General features: G+C 31.7%; 1 protein-coding gene across 1 annotated transcript; it reads left to right on the forward strand.

Moving 5' to 3' along the window:
- The first annotated feature begins 806 nt into the window (after window positions 1–806).
- On the forward strand, window positions 807–18,598 carry LOC143072117 (coatomer subunit epsilon-like). The gene is made up of 11 exons (XM_076246920.1): window positions 807–911; window positions 4,913–5,076; window positions 5,324–5,426; window positions 5,920–5,969; window positions 7,684–7,737; window positions 8,349–8,430; window positions 9,134–9,289; window positions 11,870–11,938; window positions 14,060–14,134; window positions 17,231–17,302; window positions 18,069–18,598. Exons 1-10 carry the CDS (start codon window positions 816–818, stop codon window positions 17,282–17,284), a joined length of 903 nt encoding a protein of 300 aa, XP_076103035.1. The 5' UTR covers window positions 807–815; the 3' UTR covers window positions 17,285–17,302; window positions 18,069–18,598.
- The last annotated feature ends 1,866 nt before the right edge of the window (window positions 18,599–20,464 follow it).

The raw sequence follows: 20,464 nt of genomic DNA on the forward strand, positions 1-20,464 counted from the left end.
AACTGAAGGTCTTACTATTGTTGAATATGCTGCTGCTTTGACCGGTTTAGTACAATCCTTTAAGTTACGTCGTATGAAGCCTAGTGTTTTGTTTCCTTTTCCCACTATGTTGTCGATGTGTCTGTCCCAGGTTAAATTGTTGCTGATAGTAACTCCCAGGTACTTACTAGCTTCAACGGTGTCCAGTGTGTGTCCGTGTAATTTGTAATTAGTTGGTATTACCGGACGGTTCTTGGGTTGTATTCTAATTACAATGCATTTTTTTGCATTGAAGCTCATTTGCCACTTATCTTCCCATTCCTCTAATGATGTCAGATCTTTCTGTAGTAGGTCACTTTCTGCTTGGTTACTGATAGTCCGATAGAGGAGGCTGTCATCTGCAAAAAGTTTGGTCTCTGATGATGTTGCTGTTTCTGGCATGTCGTTTATGTAGGCCAGGAACAGTAGCGGTCCAAGAACTGTTCCTTGAGGAACACCAGAGAGTACTGGTACTTGTTCAGAGACAGCTCCTTCTAGGATAACGCTTTGCATTCTGTTTTGCAAGAATGATCTTATCCACCTGTTTGCTTAGTTCCATATGTATATATATCATGTATATCAAGTTAAGTATCGGGAATGTTTACAAATTATTCTATATGTTACTCTTTCGTGTTGAGGTTAAAATGTGGAGTCGATAAGCGTCTAAAAGAATACGATAACATTAAAGAAATGCTCCCGCACATCTCGCGTGGTTTCAATTAACGAGACCTACTGAGGCTGATCCTTACGGCTACTAGCCGTATATGAGAAGCTATTATAGCTCCATCGTTGCAGACATGTCAAACACCGATGTTGATGAACTTTTCGAAATAAGAACTGCATTTTATACTGGAAATTATCAGCTATGTATAAATGAGGCACCTAAACTAAAGGTACTTTCATCACTCCAATCGTATTTGTGGAAAAAGAATGGTTACTTGCATTATCTGCCATAGCAAATTATCCTCATTTTCACCATATTTTTTGTTCGTTTCAGCAGGCAACGTAGCCTCGTAGGATACACATTGCATAAAAAGATCATGTTTAGGTTCTGAGTTCATAGCTTTATTCCTTACTTCCAACCAAATCCCTATCCAACCAACCATTCTTATTTTGGTAAAACAAATGACTCTGTCATTCCTCAATCTGACTGAGGAGTTACATAAATTTTGTGGGTTCTAACCATGATAACAAGAGAGCATGATTTTCATTACTAAAACGCTTGTCTCATTAGTGGCTTGAAACCAGGACCTTTGTGTTACTAATCATGATTTTTACCGACTAAGCTTAAGACGAACATACTGTACATCCCTAGCTCAACCACCAACGGCTGACATGTATCTACAAAATTATACAGTAGTCCGAGATTACTCTGACATATGGCTGTTTTGCCAGACAAGCTGGGGCTGTGAGATGTCAGAGCTCGTCCCATATCCAAAAAGTGGATATTTGCCCGTCCAAAATAGATGTGCTGCTTCGTCACTTCTGGTGCCGACAATCGGCCTAGAAATTATATAAATCAAGTATCAATTTGTTCATTTTCCCAGCCCCAGCTTGTCTGGCAAAGCAGCCGTTGGACGTCAGAGTAATCTTGGACTACTAATAAAGCGGAGCATACACCTGATTGCTATTTATTCCATTCTGGATCAGTTCTAAAATTACACAACTTTTTCCTCCAGTTGATGCTATCTGGGACCATGTTTAAACAATTCACCATGCATGATACTTTTTAATGAAACCTGTTTAAACTACCGTAAATACTTCAAACAAAATATTTTTTTACTTCAATTTTAATTTCGAAAAAGTGGATCATACTTTATCAAAGTTTCTTGATGATCGCTTTCTAAAGTTTTTCCTCCCTCACCTCACTTCTGATGACCTCTATTTGCGGCGGCCTGACCCAAACAGGAAGTTTTATAAATGACTTTTTCCAGATTTTACTAAATAGCGATAAGGTGTATGCCAATCCCAATTCCCCTACCTCATGAATCATCATATCATTATGACACTCATAATCATGATAAAACATATCTGTTTAAGGTTAGTACTTACATCATCAAAATAAATAGGGTAGGAAGGTCGGTATTTTCATTTTATTATTTGCCATGATTTTGAGTTGTGCAGTGTGTCTTGCCGTGGTCTGAGTTGTCCATGGGCCGAGTTTACCCGTATTTTTAATGATTGGATTATTTCCCTTGGTTATTGGTTGAAAAAAAATGGCGGCGATGTTTTTTTTTCATTTCATGAGTTTCATTAAACCAGCTGTCATATTCAAAATTGTGAACATTGGGATGTATCAGGCAATTGATTAAATTTATTGGCAACCCTTACTTTGCTATTGACACAAATTCTATTAATTTTTCACTTTACAACGGAAATAAAATGGCTCAGGGTTGGCGCTCAAATAAAGGTTGGTCGGTAACCGTAAACAGACATATATTTTTTTTTGGCCTAATGAATAATAATTTTATTACAAGGTATAATTGCTTATTATAGAAAACTATAAAACAGTAAAACCTAAGCTGATTCAAACTGATTATATATTCTTATAACAATACAAACTGCTTATTAAAGTAGACCTTTGCAGTATCAACAATTGCATCATAAATGGAACACAGAATGCCTGATTGTTTTTTTTTTTGTTAAGGTAAATCCATTAATCCCGCTATCCAACGCAAGTGCGTCGCTATATTTTATTCGTAATTTTTTCAAATTTCCCGCTTATTTTTCACTTCAGATCACGTGATCGTCTGGTTTACTATTTCTGAATGAATTATTTCCGTTGTATTAACCCTTTCACCGATTGCTGCCCAGACAGAAGCTACTCTGAGACGATGGCTTCCCTGGCTACTATTACTCAAGTGGGAGATCTTCATAATAAATGTCAATAAAAACTTGTTTGTAGTTATTTGTGTATTTATTTCATTCACTAACACCATGTTCACAGTTTTATTCATGTTTTAATAATTTTTTCTTCTTAAAATATTCAAATTTTCAAATTTTCAAATTTTCTAGGTGAAATTCTCAAAATTCTGCTCTTTGACCCCAAATCGTAATTTTTTAACCCAAAACGGCAAAATTTTGAAAATTTTTATGAGGCTGTACAAATTCCTCACACTGAACGATGTCCATTCCAAGTGTTTTGTACTTAAAACCACATTTTATGTCAAAAAAGTATACTAGTTTGGCTTCAATTCTTCCATATTCTTTCAAAAAAAATGTTCCCTCATTTCAAATTCTCGTAAATTCCGTAAATTTCCTCTGATTTTGACACGGTTTTCAACAAACGGAAGCGCAATGTTTACACTTTCATCCGGGTATCCATCAAAGAAAGATAACTCATGTTTGCACTGTTTTAAGCGGGAAACATAAAAGAGGTATTCCGATCCCGGTAAACCGGGACTCATCGTCAGCTGTCTGAAGCGTGAATCCCGGTAAACCGGGACTCATCGGCGAAAGGGTTAAGTAACTCGGCGGAACCAGTCTAATAAATTTTACAAAATGGCAATTTTGAAAGATCAAAATAAACAGAGATTTCAACATTGACATATATTTTTTTTATTAAAAGAATATATAGAGGCATATATGAATGAAATGAGATGAAATAAATTGACCGCATTTCCTGACGACACTTACAAACTTGTTTTACGAACTTTGAACAAACCATGATTTTAAAAACGATCAAACACAGGGGTTTGTTACAAATTTTTGCCAGGTTTACTATCCATACATACCCCGAAAATGAGCAAGTCTTTGAAGTATAAATTATCACCTATTCTAACTAATAATCGTTTAGTAAGCACTTTTACAGTAATGAATTTTACCATTTGAAAACAATTGAGAGGAATATGATTAGAAACAAACACTAAACTGATACTAGACTTGAGAAATTCACTTTCTCGATGTTCAGCTTGGATGAAGCCATTTGAATATTATAAAACGTTTAGGTCAGAAAAATGAGAAATCATTATGCTAAAAAATGTCAATTACTGTCAAACGTCGTAAAGTTAACAGTACACTGCTATCGGGGTTGCAAAACCAAACACAGAACCTGACAATGACCTTTATTGTTGGTCCTAGATAAAAATAACTATTCTGCACCTGTTAGTACTAAGAAATCTTCACATAGGCAGTCTGGTATAGACCCATCATGGAAAAAGATTTCTTCTTGGGTTTTATACACAGATAAAATGACATGTATCGTATGAGGATTATATGAATTTATAATGGAGAAAAAAGACTCTTCTTTTATACCCAGACAATAACATTAACAAACAAAGGGGTAACTTCCATGAGCATGATGAGGACAGCATTACAAGAGAAAGCATCAATAGCATAATATAAGAAAACACATAACAAATAAATAACAAACAAAGCGCGCCGCGACAAAGTTACAGAGTAATTGTCGAAAATTACGCGCTTACCACAGTGCTATCCAAAAATCCTGGGGAGAACACTGAATTACTGTAATATGAAAAAGTATGGCTAAACGACCTTTGGACAAATGGGTAGTGTGGTCAAATGTTGCAAAAGCTATTTCATTGTTATACAAACTTCAGAACCTATAGTTTGACATTTCATATTTGCAACATTTGAACTATTGATGTCATACAACAACCACTGTTGCTTTGTGGCATTAGGCATTTTCCCCTATCAGCCTAATTATGTATATATACAATGCTGCAAAATACATGTATGCTAGTTGTTTACCTTGTAAGTCTGCTCATTTAATCATTAGACAAACTAGATTTTATAAGACTTGTAAGTGTGAAATAATTGTTGGTACAAAATGTATTAGATCACAGTCAGTCATCACTTGTATAAGAGTGTTTAGTCAAATGAAAATAATTTTGATCGTCATTTAACATCTTTAATGATTTTCTATATATTGTAGACAAATAATCCAACGTCAAAGGTAGATAAAGATGTAATTATGTACAGAGCATACATTGCACAAAGGAAATATGGAGTTGTTCTAGATGGTATAAATTCAGCACATCCTGATGAAATGCAAGCCGTCAAGCTCTTTGCTGACTACCTGTCCAATCAATCAAAAAGGTATAGTATGGATATGGGAGATAACTCTGTATTCTTTGGCTTGAAAACAACAATATCTTTTAATTATCAAAATAACATTAAAAATAAAGACTTATCATTAAGCGAAGGATAACATGTTACAAATAGATGATAAATTATTATAAAGTGTTCAATGTAGTTTATGAATTTAGAAAATGTAAGATCACTAAGAATAGTTCATTTTCATTTCTTAAATTTGTTTAAAAACTTCTTTAATTTTTTTTTACAGAGATTCTATAGTCAAAGACTTAGACAGTAGAATGAGTGCCAATGTAGACATCACTAACACAACATTCCTGGTGATGGCTGCTTCTATTTACTTTCATGAACAGGTAAACTTTATCAGTGGTTGATTCAAAGGGGATGATGGGTTTATGCATTTGGTGCTTGCTCTTAAACTTATCATAAATTATTAAATTTACATGTATCCCTGCCTTGTCAATTGACTTGTTAAAGTGCTGTCATGGTTGTGGCCAAAAAGTATTTTATTTACATTTAATGCAAAATTACTTCCACTGATTTGTCATGTTCTTGTATATAAATGCATTGAAAGGATTAATGGCTACATGTAAAATCAACATATACATTTGTACATGTAGATATGACATATGAAAGTCCTATTTAAAGTTATATTTATGTTTCCAAATTATTTCATATAAAGATAAGAGGATGTGGTATGATTGCCAATGAGACCACTCTATACCAGAGACCAAATGACATACTAGTAGATGTTTTTAAATAACTATTAAAATCATAGTTTGATTAAGATTTATTTCAAGATAGTAGAAAACAAACATATTAAACTGCTATATTTTTTTTCTTCAGAATTATGATGCAGCTTTAAGAGTATTGAATCCCTCAGATGCATTGGAATGGTAAGTTGATTTATTGTCGAGCCTGCAACTTTTGTTGCAGAAAGCTCGACATAGGGATAGTGATCCGGCGGCGGCTGCGTTAGCTAACTTCTTAAAAGCTTTATATTTTAGAAGGTGTAAGACCTGGATGCTTCATACCTTGTATATAGATGCCTCATGTTACCAAGTTTCCGTCAGTCACATGTCCAATGTCCTTTACCTCATTTTCATGGTTCAGTGACCATGTGAAAAAAAAGTTCAGATTTTTGGTAATGTTGAATTCTCTGTTATTATAAGTAATAGGATAACTATATTTGATATGTGCGTACCTTGCAAGGTCCTCATGTCCGTCAGACAGTTTTCACAGTTTCACTTGACCTCGACCTCATTTCATGGATCAGTGAACAAGGTTAAGTTTTGGTGGTCAAGTCCATATCTCAGATACTATAAGCAATAGGGCTAGTATATTCGGTGTATGGAAGGACTGTAAGGTGTACATGTCCAACTGGCAGGTGTCATGTGACCTTGACCTCATTTTCATGGTTCAGTGGTTATAGTTAAATTTTTGTGTTTTGGTCTGTGTTTCTCGTACTATATGCAATAGGTCTACTATATTTGTTGTATGGAATGATTGTAAGGTGTACCTGTCTAGCGGGCAGATGTCATGTGACCTTGACCTCATTTTCATGGTTCAGTGGTCAAAGTTAAGTTTTTGAGTTTTGGTCTTTTTATCTAATACTATATGCCATAGGTCATCTATATTTGGTGTATGGAAATATTTTATGATCTTTATGTCAGTCGAGCAGGTTTTATTTGACTGTGACCTCATTTTTACGGTTCATTGCACAGTGTTAAGTTTTTCTTAAACTATAAGTAATAGGTCGACTTTATATGTTGTATAGAAGCATTGTTAGCTGTACATGTCTGTCTGGCATGGTTCATCTGACCTTGACCTCATTTTCAAGGTTCATTGGTCTTTGTTTAGTTATCTTGGTTAATGTTAAGTTTATGTGACAGTTGTATTAAAGTTTAGCTTTATACTTAGGACTATCAACATAATATCAATGATTAGTATAGAAGGCGAGACATTTCAGCGTGTGCACTCTTTATTTATTTATTTTTAATATATATAAGACGAAGTGGTATGAGTGCCTATGGGACATCTCTCCATCCAAGTAACAATTTGTAAAAAAAAAGCCATCTGTTTTAAATTATTGTAAGATTAAAACAATAATAATGTTTATGCTTTAAAAACAGGTTTTGTTTCATAAAATATCAAATTTATTGAAGTAGTAAAAAAATCAAACTTTGGAAATAAAATTCAAGTCTTACTAAATGGTACCCAGTGGTAAAAGTTTGAAATAAATCTGAAAATGTCTATTAGCAACTGTATTAGTAATGTTATAGTACTTATGAAATAACAATTCAGTTGTAAGAATATCTGATGATAGTTGTCAGTGAAGTGTTTGAAATAATTGCATACTTTTTGAGCCAGGTACAGATAAAAAAAAACCTTGTTGAAATTATCAGCTCTTGAACTTCTCAGGTTTCAGTGAATTTCCTGAGTCTAGACAAATTGCAAATACATTTTAGAGAAACTTTCTAAGGTCTGCCATCAAAACTAAATGTCCTTGGATGAAAAAAATCAAAACATTGAGATATTACAATTGTACCATAATAACTAAAAGACAAAAAATACAAGAATAGATTTTATTTATATTTATATCTTTTTCAGCATTGCTTTAGCAATACAGATTTTAATAAAATTGGACAGAATTGATTTGGGAAGGTAATTCTTTTATTATAAGTGCATTGATATTTTATATTAAATGCCTTTTTGTGCTAATGCGGCGTAAAGCAACCAACATTCAATAAATCAATATATCATGAATACCCTAAATTGTCTCATCAAAAGACATTTTGATAAAAAGGTATTCTTCTTTCAACATATCAATGAAGTGCAGAGCTATAAAGATGTATTGTTTATGATGTTGATTTTTTTTTATTTCAAGCTATTTACATGAGTTAAAAACATGTTTTATGTTTGTTTCATGTCAAACAATCAATACTCGTGCAAACAAAATATGTTATTGAAATTATAGAAAAAACAGTGAAGCTCAAAATGCTTATCATTCACTCTTTATGTCAGCAAACCAGTGGTATTCCCACATGAAGGGGAGTTAACTAGTTAATGATACAGATGATCAATTATTAAAATTTGCATACAATTTATCTAATACAAAATTCCGAGACATTTTTTTTCGTCTCAAAATTTTCCTTAATCTCATTCAAGTATGTACACAGAAGAACAAGTTTTTGATTCTTAGATTCAGAGCTATTTTAAGTATTTAAAAGGCTATGTCATGCCAATTATTTTACAGTAATATTGATATTTTTCAGGAAAGAATTGAAAAGAATGCAAGAAATAGACGAAGACAGTGTATTGACACAGTTAGCACAAGCTTGGTTTAATTTATCAGTGGTTAGTACATAGTGTAGAATAGTGGTTAATTGTAGTGAGAAATTTTGCAAATGAATGAGGCAAAAATTATATGTATTTCCCCATTTCGTAATTTCACATAGTGATTGGCCCATACCAATTATTTTTATGCCCCATTTAGGGGCATTATGTTTTCTGGTCTGTGCGTCCATCCGTCCGTCCGTCTGTTCGTTCGTTTGTCCATTCGTCCGTTCGTCCGTCTGTCCCGCTTCAGGTTAAAGTTTTTGGTCGAGGTAGTTTTTGATGAAGTTGAAGTCTAATCAACTTGAAACTTAGTATATATCTTCTGTATGATATGATCTTTCTAATTTTAATTCCAAATTAGAGATTTAACCCCATTTTCATGGTCCACTGAACATAGAAAATGATAGTGCGGATGGGGCATCCGTGTACTGGGGACACATTCTTGTTCTCATTGTTTTCAATTGTTTATTTGAAATATATGATCATTTTCAGAGACAAAAAATGTCACATACCTTCAAATAAATGTATAGATGGTAGGATTGAAAATGGGAAGCAAATTTTATTTTAAGATTGGTCTATCTGTATAAATTTTGTTAAAATAGAAGCAAATACCCATGAACTGTTTCATCGTTTAACAAAGTAATTTTAATTCGTGTCACCAATAAGGCATAGATAATTGACTAATTTCATTTCAAATAATAAGATAATGTTGTAATTGCAGGGAGGTGACAAATATCAAGATGCATATTATATCTTCCAAGAAATGTCAGACAAACATAACGCTACACCACTATTACTGAACGGCCAAGCAGCATGTTATATGGCCCAAGGAAAATTTGACGATGCTGAATCTGTATTACAGGAAGCTATGGATAAGGTACATTATTAATATTGGACATAATAGAATAAAAGGGAGATAATTTGATTTATCCTTCTTAATCTGGATTTTTTTTTTAAGTTTTTCATATTCTATGGTCCAGATACCAAAAACCTGTACAGATAAAATTGTCCTCCTTTGTAAAACAATTAAATCTATTCATTCTGCATTAAGATGAAGACTAGACTAATCAGTTTAGAGAACATTTTTCATTCCTTTGGCTCCTGTTTCAATATTATTGAAATCATAATTACGCAATTACCGCATGAAGGGAAAAGTCTTTAATTTTTATACGACCGCAAAATTTGAAAAAAATTTCGTCGTATATTGCTATCACGTTGTCGTCGTCGTCGTCGTCGTCGTCTGAATACTTTTAGTTTTCGCACTCTAACTTTAGTAAAAGTGAATGGAAATCTATGAAATTTTAACACAAGGTTTATGACCACAAAAGGAAGGTTGGTATTGATTTTGGGAGTTTTGGTCCCAACATTTTAGGAATTAGGGGCCAAAAAGGGCCCAAATAAGCATTTTCTTGGTTTTCGCACTATAACTTTAGTTTAAGTTAATAGAAATCTATGAAATTTTGACACAAGGTTTATGACCACAAAAGAACGGTTGGGATTGATTTTGGGAGTTTTGGTTTCAACAGTTTAGGAATTAGGGGCCAAAAAAGGGCCCAAATAAGCATTATTCTTGGTTTTCGCACAATAACTTTAGTTTAAGTAAATAGAAATCAATGAAATTTAAACACAATGTTAATGACTACAAAAGGAAGGTTGGTATTGATTTTGGGAGTTTAGGTCCCAACAGTTTAGGAATTAAGGGCCAAAAAGGGACCCAAATAAGCATTTTTCTTGGTTTTCGCACCATAACGTTAGTATAAGTAAATAGAAATCTATGAAATTTAAACACAAGGTTTATGACCATAAAAGGAAGGTTGGTATTGATTTTGGGAGTTTTGGTCCCAACAGAATAAGGGGCCCAAAGGGTCCAAAATTAAACTTTGTTTGATTTCATCAAAATTGAATAATTGGGGTTCTTTGATATGCCGAATCTAACTGTCATGACTGTGTATGTAGATTCTTAACTTTTGGTCCCGTTTTCAAATTGGTCTACATTAAGGTCTAAAGGGTCCAAAATTAAACTTAGTTTGATTTTGACAAAAAATGAATCAGTTAGGTTCTTTGATATGCTGAATCTAAAAATGTACTTAGATTCTTGATTATTGGCCCAGTTTTCAAGTTGGTCCAAATCGGGGTCCAAAATTAAACTTTGTTTGATTTCATCAAAAATTGAATAAATGGGGTTCTTTGATATACCAAATCTAACTGTGTATGTAGATTCTTCATTTTTGGTCCTGTTTTCAAATTGGTCTACACTAAAGTCCAAAGGGTCCAAAATTAAAAGTCTGATTTTAACAAAAATTGAAATCTTGGGGTTCTTTGATATGCTGAATCCAAAAATGTACTTAGATTTTTTATTATGGGCCCAGTTTTCAAGTTGATCCAAATCAGGATCTAAAATTATTATATTAAGTATTGTGCAATAGCAAGTCTTTTCAATTGCACAGTATTGTGCAATGGCAAGAAATATCTAATTGCACAATATTGTGAAATAGCAAATTTTTTTTTAATTAGAGTTATCTTTCTTTGTCCAGAATAGTAAGCAAGAAATATCTAATTGCAAAATATTGTGCAATAGCAAGATTTTTTTTTAATTGGAGTTATCTTTCTTTGTCCAGAATCAACTTAAATCTTTGTTATATACAATATACAATGTATATTCACTTTTTACTACCAACTGATAAATTAAAATAATCTTTACCATTCAGTGATAACAAGCAGTTTTTTTACATCTTAATATTTTATGATGTATTTAAATGAGTAGTTATTGTTGCAAACTCCATTAGAAATTTTAATTGAGATTAGTTTTGGAATAAGGGAAAGGGGGATGTGATTAAAAAAATTGGGTTCAATTTTTCTCATTTGAAATTTCATAAATAAAAAAGAAAATTTCTTCAAACATTTTTTTGAGAGGATTAATATTCAACAGCATAGTGAATTGCTCTAAGAGAAAACAAAAATTTTAAGTTCATTAGAACACATTCATTCTGTGTCAGAAACCTATGCTGTGTCAACTATTTAATCACAATCCAAATTTAGAGCTGAATCCAGCTTGAATGTTGTGTCCATACTTGCCCCAACTGTTCAGGGTTCAACCTCTGCGGTCGTATAAAGCTACGCCCTGCGGAGCATCTGGTTTTACTATAGAGCAATCTTACGTTCTTAAGTCAAACCTGAATTGAATGTGAGTTGTGAGTTCAAACTTAGAATTGTTGAAAGTACGAGATTTATCAATTCTATTGGTCCATAAATGTGAATAGCACGTTATTAATGATATTATTTATACTTGAGTGTTAATCTGGTCCAACAAGTAGCATTTTGCAATAAATAAGAACATTTGTTGATTTTTTCCTGTTACTTAATACTCAGAAAAAAGATTCCCTTCACTCGATAAAGATATGAAACAAAAAATAATTAAATTGTATCATTTAACTAAAATGTAAGTTATTCATTTCAGGATTCCAACAACCCAGAAACATTGATAAACATGATCATTCTCACACAACATACAGGAAAATCTATTGAGGTTTGTAGATAACCAGTTCATTATCAATATATTGTAAATGTTATTATAGATTTACAAGCTTTGTTTTTACATGTGGTAGATACAAATGTAACTACTGATCTTGTACACACTAAACTTTATTCATATGTTATTTATGGTATGACAGAATTAAACTGAATTTAGGCCATATGACATAAAGTAGTTAGTTTTCCAGTAAATAACAGAATTTTAGATAATATAGACATACTTTCAAAATGTTCCACACAAGAAAAGATATGAATCACCAAAAACTCTATAAAGATAAAAAAAAAATGAATGAAGTGGTATTTTGATATTAAAACCATGAGCCTTTACAGCAAAGTTAATTGTTTGTTTCGTCTCTATGACAACGTTTGAACAGTGCACAGAGCCACCCTTTTTTATTGACGCCCATGCCTTTTTTCTGTTGTTCCTCGGGCGCCCTGCTGTTTTTATCACTGAAAAATCGGCATTTTTCTGCCTTTGAATATCGGTAAAATTATAATTGTTCCATGAATAAAAAGTTCAGCTTCCTGTGCAAGCTGTCAAATTAAGTGACTCATTAAGTGTATGGCTTTACCTGACGACTTTGGTGTCAAACACATTGTTAATTAACACCAATTAAATTAGCTTTAACTCATAAATAATTTGTGAATTCCAAATAAGTTTAACAAACAATTTGATTACTTCCCCTTAGTTATCACCCGTTCACAATATATTACTTAAATTTATGTTTCTTTTCGTAAAAAGATTAGATATAAAACAAATTGAATGCAAATGCATATTAGAATATTAATAAATTATTTTTACTTGAATACACTTCAAAAATAAATATTTTGAAAATTATATTTTGCATCTGTACTTCCATTAATTGATCTGTAAAAAGCAATGAAGAATTCCCAATATTTTAACCTGTTTGTGGTCAGCCTGGTATGGTGACAGCATAGATATAAAAGACATGCATATGGCTTTAAGGGGGCTCGCGGGGTCTAAATCATTTTTGTTTTCCTAATATAGGATTTCTCTATATTTTTTCATAAATGAACTTTATCATATACATTTGTTTACTTAATAGAAAAATGGGGTCACCGTTCATTTAAGCTCACAATCTGCCTCCAAAGAAGCATACATTTTTGTTAATGTCCTTATTTTCTGATGAACTAATAGGAGAAATAAAGGTAATATCGAAATAAAAAAGAACTAAATTACAGAAATCTCTAAAATTTTACAATTATTTAGTTTATGTAAATAGATATAGGAAGATGTGGTGTGAGTGCCAATGAGACAACTCTCCATACAAATAACAATTTAAAAAGTAAACCATTATAGGTTAAAGTAAAAGTTAAAAGCTTATTTGTAAACAATAATAAAAAATATAGGTCACCGATGAGTTAAAGAAGATATTTCAATTTAAATGCCAAAAAATGGCATTTTTGCACCAAAGGGAGATAATTTAGAGCTTTTTCAATGATAAAAACATTTCAGAAGTTATCTGGGGCCACACTGAATCGATTTTTTTGGTTGATTTTTTTGTACCATATCATAAAGTAATTACTTATAGTGTAATAAATAAAAATTGTAATAAAAAACAAATGTTTAATTTTTTGCCGAAATTTTTGTACCCGCGAGCCTCCTTAATATATATATAGTGACAGCTTAATGTACAATATTAGACAAATGTTTTTAAAGGGTATCAGCATCAGACCATACATTTTATAAAGTCTGACAACTATTTAAAAAATTGTGTCAAAAGACATAAATAACATAACTCCATTTTAACTGAAACTTGATATTTAAATAATGCATGCTTAAAATTATGTGCTAATTAATTATGAGGCTAAAATAAATTTACACGTAAAATTCCCCTTTTTTCAATGACATTTACGCGTAAAATTGCCCTTTTTCAGACTAGCACCCTGCCCTTTTCAAATCCTGGCTAGACATTGATTTATCAGTATCAGATTATAACTGTACTGATTCACATATTTTGTACCTTGGTGATTAAAAAAACTTGTAGGTGCATCTTTGAAATATTAAGTCTGTAGGAATACAAACAGTCCACTAGGCAGTCTTTTTAGAACATAATTTGTGCCCATGATAACAATAAAATATTAATTCTTCCAGATCAGTAACAGATATTTATCACAATTAAAAGATTCACACAGAAGTCATCCATTTGTACAAGACTTATTACACAAGGTAAGGTACAACGACTCTAAGTTTACTGGATTTTGCAGTATTACATTATGTTAATCAAAAGGGATGTTCATAAAATGAGTATATAAGTACTTACTGATGAAGCATGCTCTACGTTAGATATCATATGAAGAGAGAACCAGAGCTTGGTGTCTATTGATTGCATCTTACCCATTGGCTTTGTAATCAAACAAGCCGCAGATATGGTTATGTCTTTTACTTTCCTCTACCTACACATAGAAGTTGATAGTGAAGATTTGTAAGAAAATTAAATCTACATTGTGAAGTTCCTTTATTTGTAAAATAAAATTCCAGAAGCACCTGCAAATTAAAATATTTTTTCTTAGTTGAGATATTGGAGAGTTTACCTTTCCATCAGGATTTGCTTGATAGAGGTTTGCTGATTACAAAGAAGCTGCTGAACTAAGTGTTCTTCATGGAAAAATATTATTTTTTTAGAAAGTTTTACATACACTATCTATATTTGGTGACTGCTACAAAATATCCATGTCCAGGCCTCAACAATAACGCTTGTCCGATTGTCCGGTACCAGAGGGAAAAAAGGTCGGACAAGTAAAAGCTGTATCAAGCTTGTCCGTCAGGACAAGTACAAATATTCTGCAGAAAATAAATTTAATCCAACTTTGATGAACAAAGTAATTATATAAACATAAAACAAGAAAACAAATATTAATTTGACATTTTTCTGTATTCTGTTTATTCAAATACAAATCTTTTTTCTTCAACGTGTTTACTTACAATCGATAATTTTTAACTGGTTCTTTGTCAGGTACTTCTTAACAGGTAAAAGGTATACTATTCTCGGAAACCAGTCTTACTGATCCGAATCAATAATGTGCTTTGTAGATAAGGTAACTTTACAGGACAGTTTGTCACCTCGAAAGATTCAGCTCCAAGTTTAATAGACAGTTTGGCACTGTAGGATACATATTTAGTAGACATGATTGATAGTCAGTTTGACAAGGCAGGAGACATTTCGGGACCAAGACAAATCAGTACCTCATTTTGCTACCTTATTCTGTTCCTTATAATAAATACCATACTGGTAATTTTTTTACAATTTTTTTTTTTTATTTTCCATAAAATTAACAAAATCATATTTGATTTAAGTAGAAAAAAACAATACTTACAATATGGTGACCTATAGTTGTTAATTTCTGTGTCATTTGGTCTCTTGCAGAGAGTTGTCTCATTGGCAATCAGACCTTATGATGGATTATCTTCTTCTTTTTATTGATTGCATTTGAATAAACTTTGTTCAACTTAAAAAAAAAACAGAATACAAATACAATGAATTTACAGGCCTATCAGATGGTGTCTCATGTTTAGAGTCTAATGAGACTGGCATTTGATGAAAACTAGAACATAATTCCTGTGACACGACTGTTGACTCATATTTTTGAAAAGTATTTCAAAAGAAATACATCAAATTCTGTTATATTGATTAAATTCGTTTTGCTCCTCTAATCAACTAAAAATGTAAAAAGGTTATTTTTAATTTTTAATACTGTGAAAGTACTTTAATTCGTGGGTATCAATTTTCGTTGTTTGAACAATATTTACATGTTCGTGGGTTTTTAAATTCGTGGATTTTAGTTTTCTATAAAAAAAAAATTGAAAAAATTAAAGCCTTTAGACACGAAGGTTACAAATAGTCTGGATTGAATGGATTGAAGAAAATTGCAAAGTAAACATTGACCCGTGTAAATCCTAGTGACAACCCAAGATAAAGTGATCAACAGATTAAAGACCATCAAAGGTGTTAATTGGGCCATAAACATGTCACCTAAAGAAAACAGCAACATAAACAAATGCTATAAACGTATCTTAAATTGTCAAATGATTTTTATCATAATGAAGCCCAGCGTGAAATTGTTATTTCCCATGTGTAGGAAAACTATGAGGATATAAAATGAACACTTTATCATACTAGCCTATCAAAACCGGAAATCTGACTTTCATCATCAAAAATATTTTTTGTGAGAATTAAAAGATCTAAAGTTGTACAGTTTAGGTTATTAAAGATTAAAAATGAGTATAACCTTGCATGCAGATGTAGTTCTGTGACTGCTATTAAAGTAATCTCCGATTCGGCGTTATTCAATACATTCTTTAGATCATATCAGTAGTCAAACCTGCATGGGGATCTTTCTTGTCTTGATTTGGACAATGATCGTTTTATTTCGTTGGACACTTAAATTCGTGGATAGAGTCATCCACGAAAACCACGAAAATTGGTACCCCACGAATAAAAGTACTTTCACAGTAGAAGTAACAATTTTATTCGGACAAGTTAAATTTGGTATGTACTTGTCCTACAGGACAAGTTGAAAAAAAAGTTATTGTAGAGGCCTGATGTCACAAATGACAACAGTTCTATTTGTTGAATTCAATCCTTTCCTCTTTCCTCATTTATAATCGTTTACAAAGCAACTTATCTCTGCATTTTTCACAAATGAGAAGAGGAGCTGCTTACACTTCCAGATTTGGTAGGATTTGGCCCAATGATAACCTTGCTCATTCTTGGGTCTAAAAGTTATGTTTTTTTCACTGTTGTTTGTCTTCATATTTTTTCTATTGTGGATGGTGTGACTATGACTGCCAAGTTGGTACCTACTTTCTTCTTTACAAAGTTATGTCATGCACCAGTCTTCTTCAAAATTTAATTTAAGCTTGGATTATTGAAATAGGAACTTTGAATATAATAACTTGTGTTTGAAGAAAACAATGTAGCAACTCTTTGACAAAGTACCAATATACTGTCTTGCACCTGTAAGCTTGAGAACAATACAGTAAAAATCAGCCAGTCATTAATGGTACAAATTAGATCCTATTTATGGACATACACATTTTATTGTCTTAAATATGCTTACAATAGACCTGACTCCATCAATGAGTCCACTGTCTGTCAATTATTTTATTCTGGGTTAATTTCTTGGCAGAATTTGTTATGTAGTCAGCTTTTTTCCATGAATTTCCACTGAGCTTAAACATTAGAAATAAAACGTGATCTGCACTGATTTAATTAAACTTCTTAGTTAATATATTTACTAATTTACTTTTTTTACTATTTTTCAGGAAAGTGAATTTGACAGAATAGCAAGAAACTACTCATCATCAGTTACAGCATGATAAACATTTATTTATAAGGTTTGTATTGTTTGTTTATGTAGTTGACCTCTAGATGTCTTTTCATTATTTTATGTTGTTTGGTTGATGCCTCTTAAACATTTATTTCACATCTCATTTAATTGATATTCACTATCAGCTGTTATAATTATACCATTATTATTGTCAACTACATATGAAAAATTTGAAACTGACTGCTGAAATGGTTTGGTTGTCCATCAAAGTATTTTGGAGAAAATTTTAGAAATTGCATTTTGTAAGCTTATTTCCCAAAGCTCTTTAATATTTTGGAATTACAATTGTTTATTGATATTAAGATGGTGTTAACATATGGTATGGATCCAATGTCAATGCTAACAGCTTACAGTCACTCATGTTTATAAATGTGTATGTCATGTTAAAGTATTAAGTATACATGTAGTTACTAATTGCATAATTTTTATTCCATACAATAATATTTTTTTTAAATATTTAAAACAGATATTCATTTAGCTGCTGATTCAAGTTGAAAAAAGAAAAATTCTGTTTTTGAAGTTTGATCTAAATGCATTATAGGGCTGATCCTTTTAAACAAACATGGTACAAAGGGAATGCATTTTAAAAATGGGATAGCCACCTATAGTGACAAATTAAGGGTTTTACTGTACCCATTGTAGAACTTTCAAAATGACTTTTCTTCTTCCTATGTATGTTTTTATTGAACAGCTCTTCAAGTCTGCTTAAAATGAGTGTACATGTATATTGATTCAAGCAAAGTATACCAAACATTTTTTTCTTTTTCTTTCAGGGAAATATAGGTTCACATTATTTATTCGTTATTCATGATCATTTGGAAGGAGAAAGGAACAAAGACATGGATTATACAGCTGATTTATTGTCATTTTTAAAAACATTTAAACAAAATTGACAGTTAACATTATTTGTATTTTCATATCATTAAGGTGTGCTTCAGAACATTCTCTTACATGCTGACAGTATTTTAATTTTGCTTTTGGATAACAAGTCTGTTAAGATTTTACATAAAAATAATATACATTTATATGAAAGAAATTTTTTTTATAGTGGGTTGGGTTTTGAATTTTATGAATATGTACTTGAAATTCAACAAAGCAAATTTTACTGTGAATTTGACACTTTGTTTTAAATCTTTTGATATAAGAAGAAATGTAATGATTATCTATATTCATATTTTTTTCGTCATGTATGTTAGTGTAATTTATTCACACAAAAGAGCTGGTTGACAAGCTGTATTAGTTGCATACATATATGTCAATCATAATTATGTCGGCAATTTTACAAATAAAACTAAAAAGTGTATATGATGTATTATGTCTTTCTGTAATCTTTAGTTCTGAGGTGCCATTTATTGGTGAAATGCATTTCATCAATAGTTTTGCTAATGCTACAATACTTGGTATATTTGAGAAAAACCTTGTTCCTATATATTTTTGTGACCATTGGAAAATAGGGTAGTACATAGCAGAATAAAATGTTCAGATTATTATAAGTTGTCTATTTTGATAACATTGTACAAGATGAAGTTTGGAAATTAACTGCATTGAATCCTATTTACTTTTAGTAATAACTAGCATTGAATCCAATTGTTTTGTGATGGTATACTTTTTCATTAACAAGGATATTAAACGAGGAATTTGTTATTACAGCTAATTTCGTAATGCTTGTAGAGTAAAACATTGGTTTGCTTGCTTGCTTTGTTTGTATAATTGTTTATTCAAGCTTTGTAGTTAAGATTGACATCTCCAAACAATATATATGACATAGTTAAACCTGTATATATCATATTTAAATTCAATTGGACAATATACATGATATACATACAAAGCAAGCAAACTAACCAAAGTCTTCATCTGCATGCATTAGGAAATTAGCTATAAAGAGAGGTGAAAGATACCAAAAGGATATTCAAACTTCTAAATCGAAAAACAAACTGACAACACCATAGGAAAGAAAGAACAAGAGTGCACACGCTGAAATGTCTAACCTTCTTTACTAATCTTTGATATTATGTTGATAGTCCTAAATATAAAGCTTTACTCCAAGAAAATGAGGTCAAGGTCATATAAACCAAACAAGAAATACATGTACACCTTACAGTCATTCAATACACTTAATATAGTTGACCTAATGATTATAGTCTCGAAGAAACAGACTTAACCAAGAAAACTAAACATTGACCAATAAACCAGGAAAATGAGGTCACGCTCAAGTGAACCATGCCAGGCAGACAGATACAGCTTGCAATTTTTCTATACAACCAATAAAGTTGACTTATTGCATATCTATACTATTAAACGAGAAGACCTCATTTTGTGTGTCGCTTCTCTTCCTTCCACAATAAATCAATCATCATGCCTCTCTGTCCTATAGGCAACATGCATAGTCGCATTTGTCATCCATTCTTATTATTATTCAGATTGAGTTATTTTGGGAGAAAAACGACAAAAAAGGAGTCCGGATATGATTCCGTCATCAGACTGACTTTTAGTCATAGATAAGACTTCCGGTTTGAAACTTTCACAAACACAACCAATCGTATGATAGATAACAAAAAATGAAAAATAAATAAGCTAATCAAATCGTTCTCCATATCATGGTGTTTAGATCGCAAGAACCACAACTATTATACCTCCTTATAGAGGACAATTATTTTTCGCGTTTATCTACATGTAAACTACGATTATACTACTTTAATATATAGAAACTCTCAGTATTCTGTCTACTGTTTTCTTTCAATTGTTTACTATTTAAGGGGTCATACCAGTTGCATGTATATTAAAATAAGTAAAACATGTGACACATCTTTTTAAAAACCAATCGTATGATATATAACAAAAATGAAAAATAAATAAGCCATTCAGAGCGTTCTCCATATCATGGTGTTTAGATAGCAAAAATAACAACTATTATATCTCCTTAGAGAGGACAATTATTTTTCGCGTTTCATTTCATGGTGTAAAGATCAAGAACCACAACTATTATACCTCCTTAGAGAAGACAATTATTGTTCGCGTTTATCTACATGTAAACTACGATTATACTACTTTAATATATAGACTCTCTGTATTCTGTCAGGGACTTTCTGTGTTAGTATAGAAAGTCCCTGATTCTGTCTACTGTTTTCTTTAAAATGTTTACTTTTTAACGGGTCATACCACTTGCATA

Source organism: Mytilus galloprovincialis, chromosome 4, assembly GCF_965363235.1.
Source record: "Mytilus galloprovincialis chromosome 4, xbMytGall1.hap1.1, whole genome shotgun sequence".
NCBI lineage: Eukaryota > Metazoa > Mollusca > Bivalvia > Mytilida > Mytilidae > Mytilus > Mytilus galloprovincialis.

Excerpts from the sequence above, each read along its gene's own strand:
- LOC143072117 (XM_076246920.1), top strand. The coding sequence starts at position 816 with ATGTCAAACACCGATGTTGATGAACTTTTCGAAATAAGAACTGCATTT. Across the intron at positions 5,077-5,323 it reads CTGTCCAATCAATCAAAAAG|AGATTCTATAGTCAAAGACT; the intron begins GTATAGTATGGA and ends TTTTTTTTACAG. Across the intron at positions 11,939-14,059 it reads ATACAGGAAAATCTATTGAG|ATCAGTAACAGATATTTATC; the intron begins GTTTGTAGATAA and ends TAATTCTTCCAG.